Below are 15,716 nucleotides of genomic sequence, written 5' to 3'. Positions count from 1 at the left end.
CATTCATGTTATCAACCCTTCTGATAACCTATCTACAACATTCCTCAACATCTTCAATCCTAGCTATGTCCTTCCACATCCTACTTTAGTTACACACCAACACCATGAAAATGCCTCAGAACTGGCTATTTCTTAGAATGCCATAATCTCTAAGATTTGAAACTTTGAAATTTTACTCTCCAGCTACAAACTTCTGGCATTCCATTCCTTGGTTTAGGGTGACCTTCAGTCCTGTTTCCCCAGTCCCTCTCCCCCACCCTGGTTTTGCTGGCTCCCCTGGCCAGCCTTAAAATCACTCTTTGCCACTCACTCCCTCTCCCTACTAGTTATTACCCCAGAATCCTTTGCTCCCCTGACCTGCTGACATTCTCAACCTGGGAATTTTGGGACACCCCACCCCCACATTTCTCTGCTCCTGATCAAAGATGGTTGAGTTTCACTAGAGGACTAATTGTTCCTTCTCTTCTTTCCTGGCTCCTCTTCCTCTTCACAATGTCCTTATATGAGTATTCCCCAAGGGTCTACCCTCGTTCATTTTCTCTTCTGTCCACATTATGTCCCTTGACAATCTCATTCACAAGAATTATTTTGACTATCGCCCACTAAGTCATGGGATGATAGCACCACAGCTCTAGAGCTGGAAGGGACTCCAAAGTACAAATTCCCCACTTTATGGAATAGTAAACTGAGGCTTGAAAGGACTTGTCCAAGGTCACACCAGTAGTAAGTGAAGGAGGTGGAATTTGATCACGGGCCCTCTGACTTTAGAGTCAATGCTCTTTCTCTTGTGTCACCCTTGACTCCAAAATCTATCTCCACAGAACTTTCTGGGCATCTTCCAGCTATGGCACCTTTCTTCCTTCTTAACCCTCTTTCCCTATTATACTTTGTCTCTTTATACTGTGAGCTCCTTAAGGATGGGGACCATATTTCCACTTGTATTTGTATTTCCCATGCTTAGCATAGTAAGCACTTAAGAAATGTGTTCTCTCTCTCTCTCTCTCTCTCTCTCTCTCTCTCTCTCTCTGTCCCTCTCTTCTTCCCTCCTTCCCCCTCTCTCTTTCTGTCCTCCTCTCTCCCCCCTCTCTTTATTTTCTCTTCTTCCCTTCCTCTCTTTCTCATTCCCCCCATCTCTCTCTCAATTCGGATCTTCCTGGCCCCAAGTGCAGAGATCAGGTGGAGGGACCCAGTCATGCTTAAACAATTAAGAACTACCTTCTCAAAGCGGGCCTGGATGAGATTGGCCTTGTCAATGAGCCGCTGCTTGAAGTCATTGAGACATTCATCTTTGAGGCGTAAGGCCTGCCACCGGGTCAGCTTCTCTCCAGGAGGGAGCTGGACCAGGAAGGGTGCCAAATAATCCAGTTCAGCCTCCACCTGGCGCAAGTATTCCTCCTGGGCTTGCCGCTCCTGGATGGTGAGAGAGAAAGGGAGACACATTCATCCAGTGATGTACCATTGGCCTTGGAGGAAAGAGGGGGTGCTCCTCGGTTGGGATGGGAATCCAGGACTCCCATGGCCTGAAAGAGCCAAGAACTTGTCCTTTCCTCATCTGGTCCCGTGGTTTTCAGAGTATAGGAAAACACAGAAACTTAGAATCAAGAATGCTGAAACTATAAGATATTTAGGATTTAGACCTACAGGGGACTTTATATATGAAAAAACACACAATGTACTGCATCTCCCTACCCCACTCATTTTACAGATGAAGGGACTCTGGGGAACTTGTCCAACATCCCATTCTTTTTTGGGGGGAGGGGTTTAGTCTGAATAGGATCAGAGTTAATGACTGCAGAAGTATGTGAAGGAACTCAGGATTTGAGTCTTTTGACTGCTATTTAAGTACTGAATTGTATCATCCTTCCATGTTTCAATAACCTTGTTTTATAGGTGGAAGTGACCTGCCCAGACTCGATCACCCAGAGAGTTGGGGGCCCAGCTGGGCCTGGATTCCAAGCCTCTTGAGGCGCATTCCATTGCTTGTATCAAAGATTACCCTTGAGCTGGTTTGTTGTATCAACATTTATGGGTAGTTTCTCTGCTTTTGTTTCTAGCATGGATACTTAACTGTGGTTATTTAATGACAAACAATTATCAGTCTGGGGTGTTCATTCTTTTCATTAATTTGAGTTCTGTGCCTTTCTCTGGGTCTATGTCAGTGTGTGTCTCTCTGAGTGTACTTTTAGTGAATAGGAGTATTTCTGTGTGTGTATTGTCCTCCCCAATTAGGGCAGCACATAGGACCTGGTGACACACAGGATTCCATGCTATTGTGTACACAGCCTGGGGATTGTGACCACAACATTGCCCAAACAGGTTAAAATGTAATTGAGAAATATTTGATCAAATAAATAAAAATATAATAGAACACAGAGAAGGTTAACACAGGGTTTTCTTAGTCAATACGTAGCCAGGGATCTTATATACAGGTTAGCTGGTTCTGTTGCTGTTTCAGTTTGACACAGCTATTGTACAAGGCCAGATTAGTCTATGGATCCATGCTCCTCAATAATTTCAGAACCACTAACTTTGTCCACTTGTCCTGCTTAGCCAAGCCCAAGAGCTACTTAGCCTATTTGGGGGAAAGTCTACGTTCCAAGAGATTGAGCATTCTCCTTCCCTCATTCCATTGTCTTAGAACCTGAAGGTCTAACCTAACTCCTCCCTGATGAATTTGCAGAACTTGGGCCTAGTCAGACCAGCCCTATCCTGAGGACCTGGATGGGCACTGCCAATGCTGGACTGAAGATAGGGAAAGGCAAAGAACCCGATAGGATTTTAGCCAACTGAATGGTACTCAGCCAACCTAGGCAGTATTAAAGTTGTGCCTGTAGGCTGGCAATCCAGTTGCTTTTTTTTGGCCTGACTCCAATTGACCTGTTGGTTCTTAAACTGGATCCCTATGTCATTGAAAGACAAACATGTCTGGGGAAAAGAATCTGTTTTCACTGTGGAACTGGTGGGTACTATGGAAAAATAGTCAGAGGCTTTAGGTCTCTGAGGCTAACTACCCTTGGAAAAGCCATTTAACCACCTTGTGCCTCACTTTTGTCAACTGTAAAAACAAAATAGCCCCTGGATTCCCCTTTGATCATAGAAACATGATTGTTTGAGGTGCATGGCTAGATGCATAGACCTCAGGGACATTTGGAAGACTGGGGGGTTACAGTCCCTGATCACTCCTGAAATAGCAGCTCTACTGAATGAGCAAATGACAGGTGAAGGCCATTTTCCAATTCCACTGGGGACTGGAGGGTGCCCGGGCCATTCTTAGCCTACCACCTACCAGGGCTTCACGGTGCTCCTTGCTCTTCTCATTCCTTTTGGTGTCGTAGATGGAGATGGTCAGATTGTGAGTATCTTCCTCCTCCTCACGGACCTTCAGGATCTCTAGGACCTTTTTTGGGAACACAAAACCTGATGAGACATTCAGGTCAAAGGTCTGGCTTCTCTATTTGCCTAGGTTTTATCAAGAGACAGAGAGAAGACCACAGTGGGGCACCATGTCACATCCTCCCCCATCCCCTTTTGTAGTAAAAGCAGCTTGGTGTTACAGGGAGGTGGTTTCCTCTGTAATTGCTAAGGTTGCTGTGCTTTGTGGCTTATGATTCATCATCTGTGATAACCCTAACCCTAGAGCTTCTCATTATAGAGACCAGCTTGTGTTTGTCCTTCGTTTTTGAAGAGGACCATGACATCAGGAAAATGATGACATGACTTGCAATTGACTTTTATTTGAGCGAGGGAGGGCTGTGCAAAGTCACCAGTCTCATTTTCTCCTCCAGAGGCATCTGGGTCCAGTATACAGATTTTCATTAGGATGATTGGAGATGTCCCAGGATGCAATGATAGACCCTGGTCCTTTCAGGCTAAGGCCTTTTTAGATTCTCACTTTGAGTGAGGTAACGCCATTTAGTGAATAGGCCTCTTGAAGAAGTGAGTCTAGGAATGGCCCCTTTAATTAGAAAAGAGAGGAGAAAATCAAGGTGGAAGGGGAATAGCCTGAGAGTTGGTAGTCAAAGAAACAGTTACAATTTGATATCCACTCTGAGTCAGGTGGGTCCAAAATATAGCCAAGAAATGGAGCTTGGGCAGGGACTTCTTGTGGTGCAATCTATGAGCTTGAGAGTGAAATGGGAAAGAAAGAAACAAAGAAAGAGAGAAAGAAAGAAAGGAGGAAAGAGAGAGAGAGGAAGGAAGGAAGGAAGAAAAAAGAAAGAAAAAGAAAGAAAGGAAGGAAGGAAGGAAGGAAGGAAGAAAGAAAGAAAGAAAGAAAGAAAGAAAGAAAGAAAGAAAGATAGAAAGAAAGAAAGAAAGAAAGAAAGAAAGAAAGAAAGAAAGAAATTAAGGAAGGAAGAAAGGAAGGAAGAAAGAAAGGAAGAAAGGAAGGAAGGAAGGAAGGAAGAAAGAAAGAAAGAAAGAAAGAAAGAAAGAAAGAAAGAAAGAAAGAAAGAAAGAAAGAAAGAAAGAAAGAAAGAAAGAAAGAAAGAAAGAAAGAAAGGAAAAAAAGAAATCTAGTCAGTAAACCCAACATTAACTGGGAGCTTCTGACTATCAAAATAGATAGAATGGTCACCCTTCAGGTGCTAGCACAGCCAGAAAGACAAAGAATCATCAAGGGGGAGTCTATTACTTATTGACAGCTCTCCCATAACATCACCAGGCAATTCTATATGGAAGTAACTCTTTATAAATGAGTCATGTCAATGGTGTCTCCACAGAAGAAAGCAACACCATTCTGTGCAGGGTAGATAGTGACTGACTTTTCCACAATTTTCTTATTGGATTACTCAAGCATCTCTCAGGTAACTGAAGAGTGGGCTTTTTTTTTTTTTTGGTAAAAATGAGTTTTATTGATGCTTTGGTTTTTACATTTCTAGAAATGCTCCACACTTGTAACCTCCCACAGGAGGAATTGAAATCTCCAATGTAACTCAGAAAAATTGGCTAAGCAAAAATATATCTGACAATGGATGTGAAATTCTAAGTAATCTCCCTACCTCTCTGCTGAGAGGAGGTAGGTATGTTTCTTGGTCTGTTCTCTGGGGCCATTTTTGTTCGGTGAACTCTAGTGAGTTGAGTCTTTTTCTGAGAAGTGGCCATTTTGGTTAACCCTAAAAAACTTCTGGAAGGATAAGTCATTGAGGTTGTGATTTAGATGCACAATTTAGCAGGAAAGAGAGAGAAGTACAAGTACATGAACAGAGTAGAAGCAGAGAAGGGAGTAGATGGGGCCATGAGGGGAGCATCTTGAATGGTACAAGCTGTTGATGATCAGGGGAGCAGAAAAGAATAGTAGTATGGGGACAGCTGATAGAGAGTTGGGGAGATGATAAGGTGTCATGGCAAAACACTAGAAGTGTTTTCAGGATCAGGAGTTCTGGATTCTAATCCTAGCTTTGCCACTACTTTCTGGGTAAAATTGAGCAAATCACTTCATCTCTTGTGGCCTTAAGTTTCCTCCTCTATAACATAAGTAGGTTAGTTGTACCAGGTGACTTCTAAAGTCATTTCCCCTTCTCATATTTTGTGTTTCTGTACTCTTTACATTTTCTTTCAGCTCTAAGTCTTAGGGTATTCAGCGTTGACATTCTGTGTTCAAAGGTTCCTTCTAGCACGTTTTCTGACTTTCTCTGTTAAAGTTTCTTTTAAATTCTTAACCTGAGGTCCACAGAGAGATTTCAGAGGGTCTGTAAACTTGGGGAGAAATTACATCTTTATTTTCACATCTAAATGAAATTTAGCTTTCCCTTCCATTAGGAACATTCTGAAAAGGGATTCATAAGCTTCCCCAGATAGTCATTCTCTAGAGGGCCACAACTCAGCCTCACCGCAAGGAAGTCAAGACATCATCTGTAATGTCATCGGTCCACTTGACAAAATGGAGGATGAACTCCAAAAATGACATAGTCTAGCCCTGACATCCTGAGGTTCTTTACGTATGTGATGTCATGAGCCCCAGTGACACTTCCCCCTCCCACACAGGGGACCATTACCTCCATTTCAGATTCCCAGACTTGGTGTTTGGACATCCTCTCCTCATTCTTTAAATCCATCATCATCTCATATTGGAATAGCAGCTTCTTGGTGTGTTCCCGGGGTTCTACCTGGAATCCCAGTGATGGTGATGAGAGAGATACTAAGATTCCAGCTCTGGTCCTCCTAGGATATGTTCTAAGTTAAGTCCCTGCTTCTCTGTACCTTGGTGTCTTCATGTGCCATGCCCATCCTCATTGCTGAGGTCATAGATGACTAATGGTAACACCACCAGTTAGCTAACCCTAACCTTAACCCTAGGATGAATTTAAGGGAGGCAGATAACCACTGCACTGTCACCATCCATTCCCTCCCTAGCTCCCACTATTGAAATTCATGCCCATTGGGGTGGATGATTTATCTAAGTGGCCTCTTGCTGGGTTAAAATTAAGGTGGGTGAGATCATCTAGGTTACAATCCTTAAATTCCTCAGGAAAAGGAACTGTAAGGTTGAGGAACTGTGAATATTTGATTTCATGTTTGTGATTTCAAAGGGCTTTACTCTGCAAGAGAAAAAAGACACATCACTCCAATTCTCATCCCCCCAAAGAAGGCAGAATGAAGTGGCCAGGTATGAGCTTCAGGATTCTGCTTATACTTGAGAACTAGCTCAGAAAGAATCACCAGAGAAGGAAGGTATGGTCTACTTGCCTCCCTGCCTGACTGCCTACCTGTCTTTCTGTTTCTCTGCCTCTCTGCCTGTCTACCTGTCTACCCATCTGCCTGTTTCCCTACCTCATAGGAAATACACATGTCTGGAGTCATGATGATCTTGTTCCCTTTGTCGTCCACATCATTCCTTTTTTGGAACTCCCGCCTTGAGGTAGTGATGTAATCATCCCTGCAGTGGTACTGAAGCAGGATCCTCTCATCTGAGACCACAAATACGCGCTCAGCTACATCATCATCGGCCACCTTTTCGAGGTTTCGGTTGAATCGCTCTGTGATTTTCTAGGGGAAGAAACTGTAGGGTGGGAAACTGTGGCAAGGACAATAGCCAAAGCAATTGTTGTTGATTTCTCTGCATCCCTTCAACAGGTTTGGGGTGATGCTTGGAGGATGAGAGCTGGTGCTTGTGGCAGGAGGAAGGATTCAGGGACAAGAATATGGAATCCCTTTAGTAGTGGGAGGGTCAAAATCTAATCAGCTACCTAAAAACCACATTGCTTTTATTCTTCCTTGATTTTTTCTTACCCCTACTTTTTCCTTCTATTTTCTTCATTTGTCAAAGGTGGAGAGAAGAAACTGATTGTGTAAAGGTAGGTGCCAGTTGAAGAAGGAAATGGCAAACCTCTTCATTATCTTTGCCAAGAAAATCCCAAATGGGGTCACTAAGAGATGGACACAACTGAAACAATTGAACAACAACAAAGGTACCAGAAATGATGGCTTGGGCCATTGTGATTTAAGGGGTCAGAGTGGCAGGTGGTGGTAGAAAATTCTAGTCCTTGCCCAGATCACCACAGGCCCTTTAACTTGTCCACTTGTGAAAACCTGACAAGGGGAAGTAGTGAAATCAGGAGCCATATTTTAATTCACACTAAACAACATTAATGATAAAGATTAGTACCCTGTTCCCAGAGCTATTGTAAGGATAAAAAGATTAATTTTATTTTATTTTTCGCTTTTTGGAGGGGGCAGGGAAGGGCAATTGGGGTTAAGTGACTTGCCCAAGGTCACATGGCTAGTAAGTGTTAAGTGTCTGAGGCTGGATTTGAACTCAGGTCCTCCTGACTCCAAGGCCACAATGCTCTATTCACTGCGCCACCTAGCCTCCCCCTAAAAAGATATTTTTAAAGCACTTTGCAAACCTTAAAGCGCTATATAAATTATAGCTACTGCTATTATTAATGATAACATTGCTCGTTGTTATATCTACAGCATCTTATAAAGCACCTTCGCCGCAATAGCCCTAGGCAGCTACTTTCCAAGGATCATCCAAGAAAAAGCATCATTCATCACCAGGAGGCTAGGCATTTGGTGATGTCATTTGGCTGGAGTAGACCATAAAACAAAGAAAGAATATCAAATGGCATCTCCCCAATCTCATGTGGCCCTCTTTGGCTTCTGCGATGATGGAAGCAAAGTAGCAGAAAAAGAAATGGAGGGTGAGCACAATATTTAGACCGACTATATTCACATTAGCTTAACTATTAGTGTTATTCAGTTTCGGTTGTGTCTGACTCTTCATGACCCTGTTTGGGGTGTTCTTAGCAAAGATACTGGAGTGATTTTCCATTTCCTTCTTCAACTCATTTTACAGATGAAGAAACTGAAGGCATCAGAGTTAAGTGACTTGCCCAGCGTCACACAGCTACCGTGTTTCCCCGATAATAAGACCTATCCCGAAAATAAGCCCTCCCCTTACTGTGTAAGATTCCTCTAAAATAAGCCCTCCCCCGAAAATAAGCCCTATTGAGATTGCTACTATAGTGAAGGTGATCCCCTGTGCTACACGCTACATTACGGTACCCTCTGTATGCACCATCCCCCCTCCCCCATGAAATGCACGCCGCGCTCCGAGCTGCATCCAATCAGAGCTGCAGCAGTGAGCACGTCATCCTGTTCTTTATTGAATTCATTATTGAATAAAGGTACATTTTTTGTTCACATTTACCTGTTTATTAAAATTGCTGTCAATGTTCATTAAAATAAGCCCTCCCCTGAAAATAAGCCCTCTGGTGTTTTTCTATCCAAAAAAATTAATAAAACAGTGTCTTATTATCGGGGAAACACGGTAGTAAGTGTATGAGGCCACGTTTGAACTCAGTTCTTTCTGACTCCAGGCCTGGCACTCTATGCAATATGGCGCACCCTAACTGCTTCAGTACAACAAATAGGATATTCTTGTCCAATGACCAATGAGATACATACAATATGAGGAAATGAAGGTAGGGTGGAATAACAGAGAGAGAGAGATCTAGAGTTGAAGGGCTTTTACCCACCAGCTATGTCACATTGGGCAAACCACCTCCCCTCTTTGGGTCTTGATTTCCTCATCTTTAAAACAAAGGAGGTTAAACTTGATAACTTTTAAGGTCTCTAAATCTAGAATCTCATCTGGTTAATGTAAGCATTTTTTTTTTTACAGATGAGGAAATTGAGGCTCAGAAAAGCTGACTTTTTGCCCAAGATTGCTAGTATGAGGCAGAACCAACACTCTAACTCAGGTCTTTCAACGCTCTCTACCATATTACACTGTGCTAATATCATCAATATCATGATCATTATAATGATCATCATTATCTTTATCAAAATTAACATTGCAATAGGCTCAAAGGTAAGCATGCCACAGGTCTAAAGGAAGCTCCTACCAGCATGGGCCGAGGGTTTGAATCTGCGTTGTTGATGCTAAACTTCTTGGTCCGGACACCATAATCAACATGTCGGTAGACAAGAAAATCCAGCCTCCCCTCATAGTACTCAGTCATTGATAGGGAGGTCTCAGATCTCTTCACAAGGCCATCCACTCTGGCCTTATGGTAAAATTCCATTATTCGGTCTGTCTCTGGTATCATATTCTTGTAGATATGCACTAAAAGGTGGGAGTGAGATGTGCCATGTTACTGTCAGAGGTCTTTCTGCTGCCTGGGTTAACTTTCTGCTGTTTGGGTAACTTTTCCTCCCCTCCCCAATCCCCTGGCCCCCCAGGGGATTGATCTAGAACCCAGCAGTGAGCCACCAGACTGGAAGAGCATCAAGGCAGGTTTTTTAACTTTGGCAGAGAGCTCCTGAGTATCCAGGGAACTTTGTTGCTGACAGCTTTTAACCTTATTGCTGGTGGGTTTTATGGTTTTTGTATTCTAGAGCTTTTTAACTCCCCTGAAACTTCGTGTTGGGGATGGACTGGTAAGAGGAAAGATTTGAAATGAATTGCTTGTTTGTACCTTGGTGTCTGAGTGATCAATTGCACTGGATTCAGAGCTCAGATACCTGGGAGTTCTTTAAAGATAGAGGGAATCTGCATGGCATGTGTACCAACCTCAGAATTACAAGACCGGGGACTACAGATATGGAAAGGAGTCCTTTGCTTGGAGGCATCTGAGAGATATCTCCCCATGGAGAAGAGCCTTGCTTCATTGATGCTTGTGGAGAGAACATGAGACTCTTCTATTTGGCCCCCAGGAGCTGAGGCTGCTTCCCATGTCATTGGCAGATATGAGTCAAGGGGGTGGACTCATGTAGAATAGTCATACCTCCTTTCCTGTTCTGTATAAAATGAGTTGGCAGTGCCCTCTCCAAGACTTCCTCTTTGCATTATCCCTGGCATGGTCTTGTGGAATGCAACTAAAGGCAGCAGAGGAGGGGAAGTGGAGTGGGGAGGAACAGTAAGAGGAACTCTCCTCTTCATCCCCATACTCCCAACCCTGGGGCAGTTAATGAGGACTTGCAGCAGAAATACATGGCAGAAGTAGACTTGTCTAGGCCTGTTTTGACCAAGGAGGTGGTTCACGGACACTTTTGTGAACTCTAAACTCTTGTATAAAGGAAGGGGAGATTTTGAGGAGTGGTCTTGTGGATAATCCAAAGTTGGAGAAACCCTGAGTTCAGAAGCTTGATTACTGATCTTCTAGAGGGAGAAGTTTCTACAACTGTAGAGAAGGAAGAGGATTGCCAGCATGGCCCCCATGGTTGGGTGACTAGAGTCATGTCATGGTGGCCACGAGAGCTATACCTTGTTACTTCCTCTTGCGATTGCTATGAGATGCATAGCAGCGCAGTCAGTGGCAAGAGAATTATTTTGTTTAGTATTTCCCAAAGAATAGAGAATACCTTTATGTTTTTCATACTTTATGTGTTTATTGGTTCTGCATTGCTTCTGTGTCCTTTGTATATTGTGTATTTTCTACAGAGTGAAATAAAGACTGTCCTACCTCTAATATGCATTGACAACCTTTAATGCCTAGATGGAGATAAGGACTGTGTTATCCACATTTGGAGATACTTAAACATGAATCATATCGTGAGCATCTTTAGAGAACTCCAGGTGAGGCCAATGCACCAAAGCAAGGACACAACAGTCCCCAGTGTCCTATCAGCAATGAAATTGCTGGGTCAGGTGCCCAGGATTAGATATGGCTCACGGGTCAGAGAAAAGAACCCTGATTCTCAGGTCATGATAGAGATTCTTGAGGCTAGGACAAGACTACAGAAGGGACAAGACCTGTCTTAGCAGTTCAAAGTGCACAAGACCTGGGACTTTCAGTAGGCAGCAAGTTCAAAATGAATGAGCAGTATAATGTAGCAGCAGTCAAAAGAGCTAATGAGATATCAGGTTGCATTAATGGAGTATATATTTTATGCGATATATAAGGCATGTAATATGAGTATGTGTATTAATGGAGAATGGGTAGCTATGTGGACAGTGGACAGAGCACTGGCCTTGGAATCAGGAAGACTCAACTTCATGAGTTCAAATCCATCCTCGGATACTAACTGTGTGACCCTGGGTAAGTCACTTAACACTGCTAGCCTCAGTTTTTTCATTCATGAAAAATGAACTGAAGAAGGAAATGGTAAACTAGTCCAGTATATTTGCCAAGAAAACCCCAAAATGGGGTCATGGAGAGTCAGACACAACTGAAATTACCCAACAACAACAATACATTAATAGAGAACGTAATGTCTGGATGGAAAGCCCCTGGTTTGGCCACATATAGAATGCCTTATCCAGTTCTGGAAAGTGCATTCTAGGAGGGACATTAGCAAAGTAGATTTAGAGGTATTCTAGTAGAGTTGGAAAAGACCAGAGTGGGCACCTAGTTCAACGAATGAAGGCCTAGAGAGAGGAACAGACTTGCCCAAGGTCATGGAGGTAGGTAAGAAGCAGAGCTGGGTTTTTCTTTTTCTTTTTTTTCTCTTTTTGGAGAGGGAGGAAGGTAGGGCAATTGGGGTTAAATGACTTGCTCAAAGTCACATGGCTAGTTTTTTGTGTTAAGTGTCTGAGACAAGATTTGAATTCAGGTCCTCCCTACTTCAGGGCTGGTGCTCTATTCACTGCACCGCCTAGCTGGCCCTAGAGCTGTTTTTTGAAATCAAGCTTGCAGATGCCAAATCCTATGCCCTTTCCATTGTACTAATGATCTGGGATGGTTAGCCTATAGAAGAGAATTCTTAGAGGAGGCTCTTTTTTGTTATCTTCATATACCTCAAGGATGCCATTTGGAAGAAGATTACATTAGATTTATTCTGGCTGTCTCCAAAGAGCAAATGTGGCACCAATGTACAGAAGGTACAAGAGGTGGACACAAGGAAGAATTTCTAATAATGAAGGCTTTCTAACAATGTAATGGGCTGCCTCACGAAACAGTGAGCTCTCTGTCACTGCAAGGCTTCAAGCAGAGTCCTGATGGTTCCAACCCCCTCCCCATTTCCAGTCAGGGATATTCCAGAAGGTATTCTTGAGTGGGGGTGGAGTTTAATGTCTCCCTTTCTGAGATTCCATGATTCTAGGTTTCCACCTCTTTGCTCCCCAGTCAAGGCCATAAAACAAGCCCCTCTTCTTTCTCTCTGTGCTTCAGTGCTAGCTCTGTTCACTTTCTTTAACCAGCCAGGCACCTTCTCACTTTCTTCCTTTTTCAGCTTCCCCTCATGTATTCCCTTCCCCTATCAGAATGTAAACTCTCAGAGAGCAGAGACAGTATTTCGCTAGTATTTGTATTTCTAGAACAGGGCCCATAGAGGTTGCTTAATAAAGGTTTGTTATGTTTATGCTTGCCACACCCTACTCTGTTCAATTCTTAGGTTGTGTTCTTAGGAATAGAAGCCAAAGATGTCTGGGGGAAGTGCTCTTTGATCAGCAAAATGACGAGTAGAGAAGGAACAGGATTTGGAGTTGGGAGCTCTGGGTTTAAATTCCAGCTCTGCCAGATAATATTTGAATGACTTCACCTCTCTATAGGTCTCAGTTTACCCATTTGTAATAATATGGGAATTGGAATAGATGATAACTGAGGTCCTTTCCATCTCTAAAATCCTATAAATATTCTACCCTTCTTTATCCTTGCCTCTTTCACCATGTCCCTATTTGCTAACTTTGCTCTTTGAGGATCCTTAGACCCCTAGTTAGGGACATTTTAAAGAAATGGGATGGCAGGACCTCCGTGGGGCTCCAGTTTCCACCTTCCCCAATCCATGTAAAAAGGGGACTCTGAACAAACTTTGGAGCTGCAGAACCCACAAAATGACACAGAAAAGCTAACCTCCCACTGAGGACAGCCCAGCAGGCAGGCAGGAAATCGGCCAGCACAGCACTCGGGGAGCCAAGCCCAGGCCTGCATGTGCCAGAGGTTTTAGCCCTAGGGAGGGTCTGACCAGCTGCCGGGCAGAGGGACTCCAGATCACCAGCAACTGTGGCCGTTTCCAGATTTATCAACACATAGATGCTAAGGACAAAGTGAGAGGTCAGTGCAGTCTGGACTTTGGGACCCAGTAGTTGGGAGTGAATCAACTTTTGCCCCCAGGGTGAGAAGCCACTGAGATGCCTGGCACAGCCAATGCCATATGGCAGCTTCAGCTCCTGGCCTGCAGAGTGTAGGGGGACCAAGCGACCAGTCTGAGCAGTAATCGTTCCTGCTTTAACCTGCATGGATCTGGATTGCAGTCTAAAGTGGAGGTCCTGGGGTGTGTGTCCAGCTTGCCAGAGCATGTGGAGACCTCAGAGAGGGCACCCATCTAATACCCCCAGCAGCTGAGAAAACCCCAGCGTTTGGGACAAAAGCTCCCCTGTCTGGTGGCAGAGTCTTACTGTGGCAAAAAGCCCAGGAGGCAAGTGACCAAGGGGTGAAATGACCATTCAAAGGAAGCAAAGCAAACAGAAGACTCCAACATTAGACTCCTATTTTGGGGACAAAAAGGAGCAAAGCATGGTACAGGAGGAAGACAGTGAAGTCAGAACTCCTGCACCAAAAGCTTCAAGGGAAAATACGAGCTGGTTACAGGCCATAGAGGACCTTAAGAAGCAAATAAGAAAAGTGGAGGAAAAATTGGGAAGAGAAATGAAAATGATGCAAGAAAATTACGAACTAAGAGTCAACAGCCTGACTGAGGAAAATCACACCTTAAAAAACAGACTAACTCAATTGGCAAAACAGGCTCAAAAAGGCAATCAGGAGAGGAATGCCTTGAAAAGCTGAATTTGCCAGATGGAAAAAGAATTTCAAAAGCTCAATGAGGAGAATCATTCTCTCGGATTTAGATTGGAGCAAAGGGAAGCTAGTGACTTAAAGAGAAATCAAGATGATGTTAAACAGATCCAAACAAATGAAAGAATAGAAGGCAATGTGAAATATCTCATGGGAAAAACCACTGACCTGGAGAATAGATCCAGGAGAGATAATTTAAAAATTATGGGACTACCTGAAAGCCATGATCAAGGAAAGAACCTAGAAATCATCCTCCAAGAAATTCTTAAGGAAAATTGCCCTGCTGTTTTAGAACCAGAAGGCAAAATAGAGGTTGAAAGAATCCACTGATCACCTCCTGAAAAAGATCCCAAAAAGAAAACTCCTAGGAATATTATAGCCAGGTTCTGGAATTCCCAGATCAAGAAGAGAATATTATGAGTAGCCAGGAAGAAACAATTTGAATATTGTGAAAACACAATCAGGATAACAGAGGATCTGGTAGCTTCTATACTGAGGGATCAAAGGGCCTGGAATAGGATATTCCAGAGGGCAGAGGAGCTGGGATTAAAAAGAAGAACCACCTACCCAGCAAAACTGAGTATCATCTTTCCGGGGAAAATATGGTCATTCAGTGGAATAGAGGACTTTCAAGCATTCTTAATGAGAAAACCAGAGTTCAGTAGAAAATTTGACATCCAGATACAAGAAGCAAGAGAAGCTTGAGAAGGTAAACAGGGAAAAGAAATCATAAGCCACTGATCAGAGTTGAAGTATTTACATTCCTACATGGAAAAATGATAATTGTAACTGATGAAACTTTTCTCAGTATGAAAATAGTTGAAGGGAATATATATATATATATATATATATGTATATATATACACACATATCAGAGGGTATATGGGCGTATGAATATATGTATATATGCTTACAGGTATACAAAGAGAGAGGCACAGGACCAATTTAATAGGAAGGGATGATACTTAAAAGGGGAAATTAAGAGGTGAGAGAGGAATATAATGAGAGGAGATGGAGAAAGACAGAATGGTGTAAACTATCTCATAAAGAAGAGGCAAGGGAAAAGGGTTACAATGGAAGTGAAGAATAGGAAGGCAAAAGGGAATGGGTCAACCTTATTCTCACTGAATTTGGCTCGGGGAGGGAATGAAATACACACTAAATATGGTATCTCACCCTACAGGAGAGTAGGGGGAAGGGGATGAGAGGGGACTGATGGAAGGGAGGGCAGGCTGGGGGGGAGGGAAGTTGTAAGCACCCACTTTTGAAAAGGGACGGGATCAAATTGGAGAATAGAACAAGTGGGTGGTGGGATAGGAGGGAGGAAAATATAGTCAGTCTTTTACAATATATCTACTATGTTAATGTTTTGCATTAGCTATACATGTACAATCTATACTGAACTGCTTAACTTCCCAGTAAGGGTGGATGACAAGGGAGGAAGGGAACGAATCTGGAATTCAAAGATTTAAAATAAAATATTTAAAATTATATATATATATATATATATATATATATATATATATATATATATAT

The 15,716-nt window shown here is 43.0% G+C and overlaps 1 protein-coding gene across 1 annotated transcript in view; it reads right to left on the bottom strand.

The window, feature by feature from the left end:
- The window catches only part of DRC7 (dynein regulatory complex subunit 7), a 33,750-nt gene that overhangs the window by 532 nt on the left and 17,502 nt on the right, over positions 1-15,716 (bottom strand). The window contains 6 exon segments of the mRNA XM_069087478.1: positions 1-17; positions 1,216-1,410; positions 3,287-3,397; positions 5,997-6,107; positions 6,772-6,987; positions 9,351-9,571. The exon segment at positions 1-17 is cut by the window's left edge and continues 123 nt beyond it. Of these exon segments, the coding sequence (XP_068943579.1) occupies positions 1-17; positions 1,216-1,410; positions 3,287-3,397; positions 5,997-6,107; positions 6,772-6,987; positions 9,351-9,571 (871 nt within the window).

Source organism: Petaurus breviceps, unplaced genomic scaffold (genome assembly GCF_028583685.1).
Source record: "Petaurus breviceps papuanus isolate PSGF00001 unplaced genomic scaffold, PetGlider_PUasm1.0 182, whole genome shotgun sequence".
In the NCBI taxonomy this organism is placed as follows: domain Eukaryota; kingdom Metazoa; phylum Chordata; class Mammalia; order Diprotodontia; family Petauridae; genus Petaurus; species Petaurus breviceps.
The sequence above is the reverse complement of the archived record's forward strand: the minus strand, read 5'-3'. Positions and strand labels throughout refer to the sequence as shown.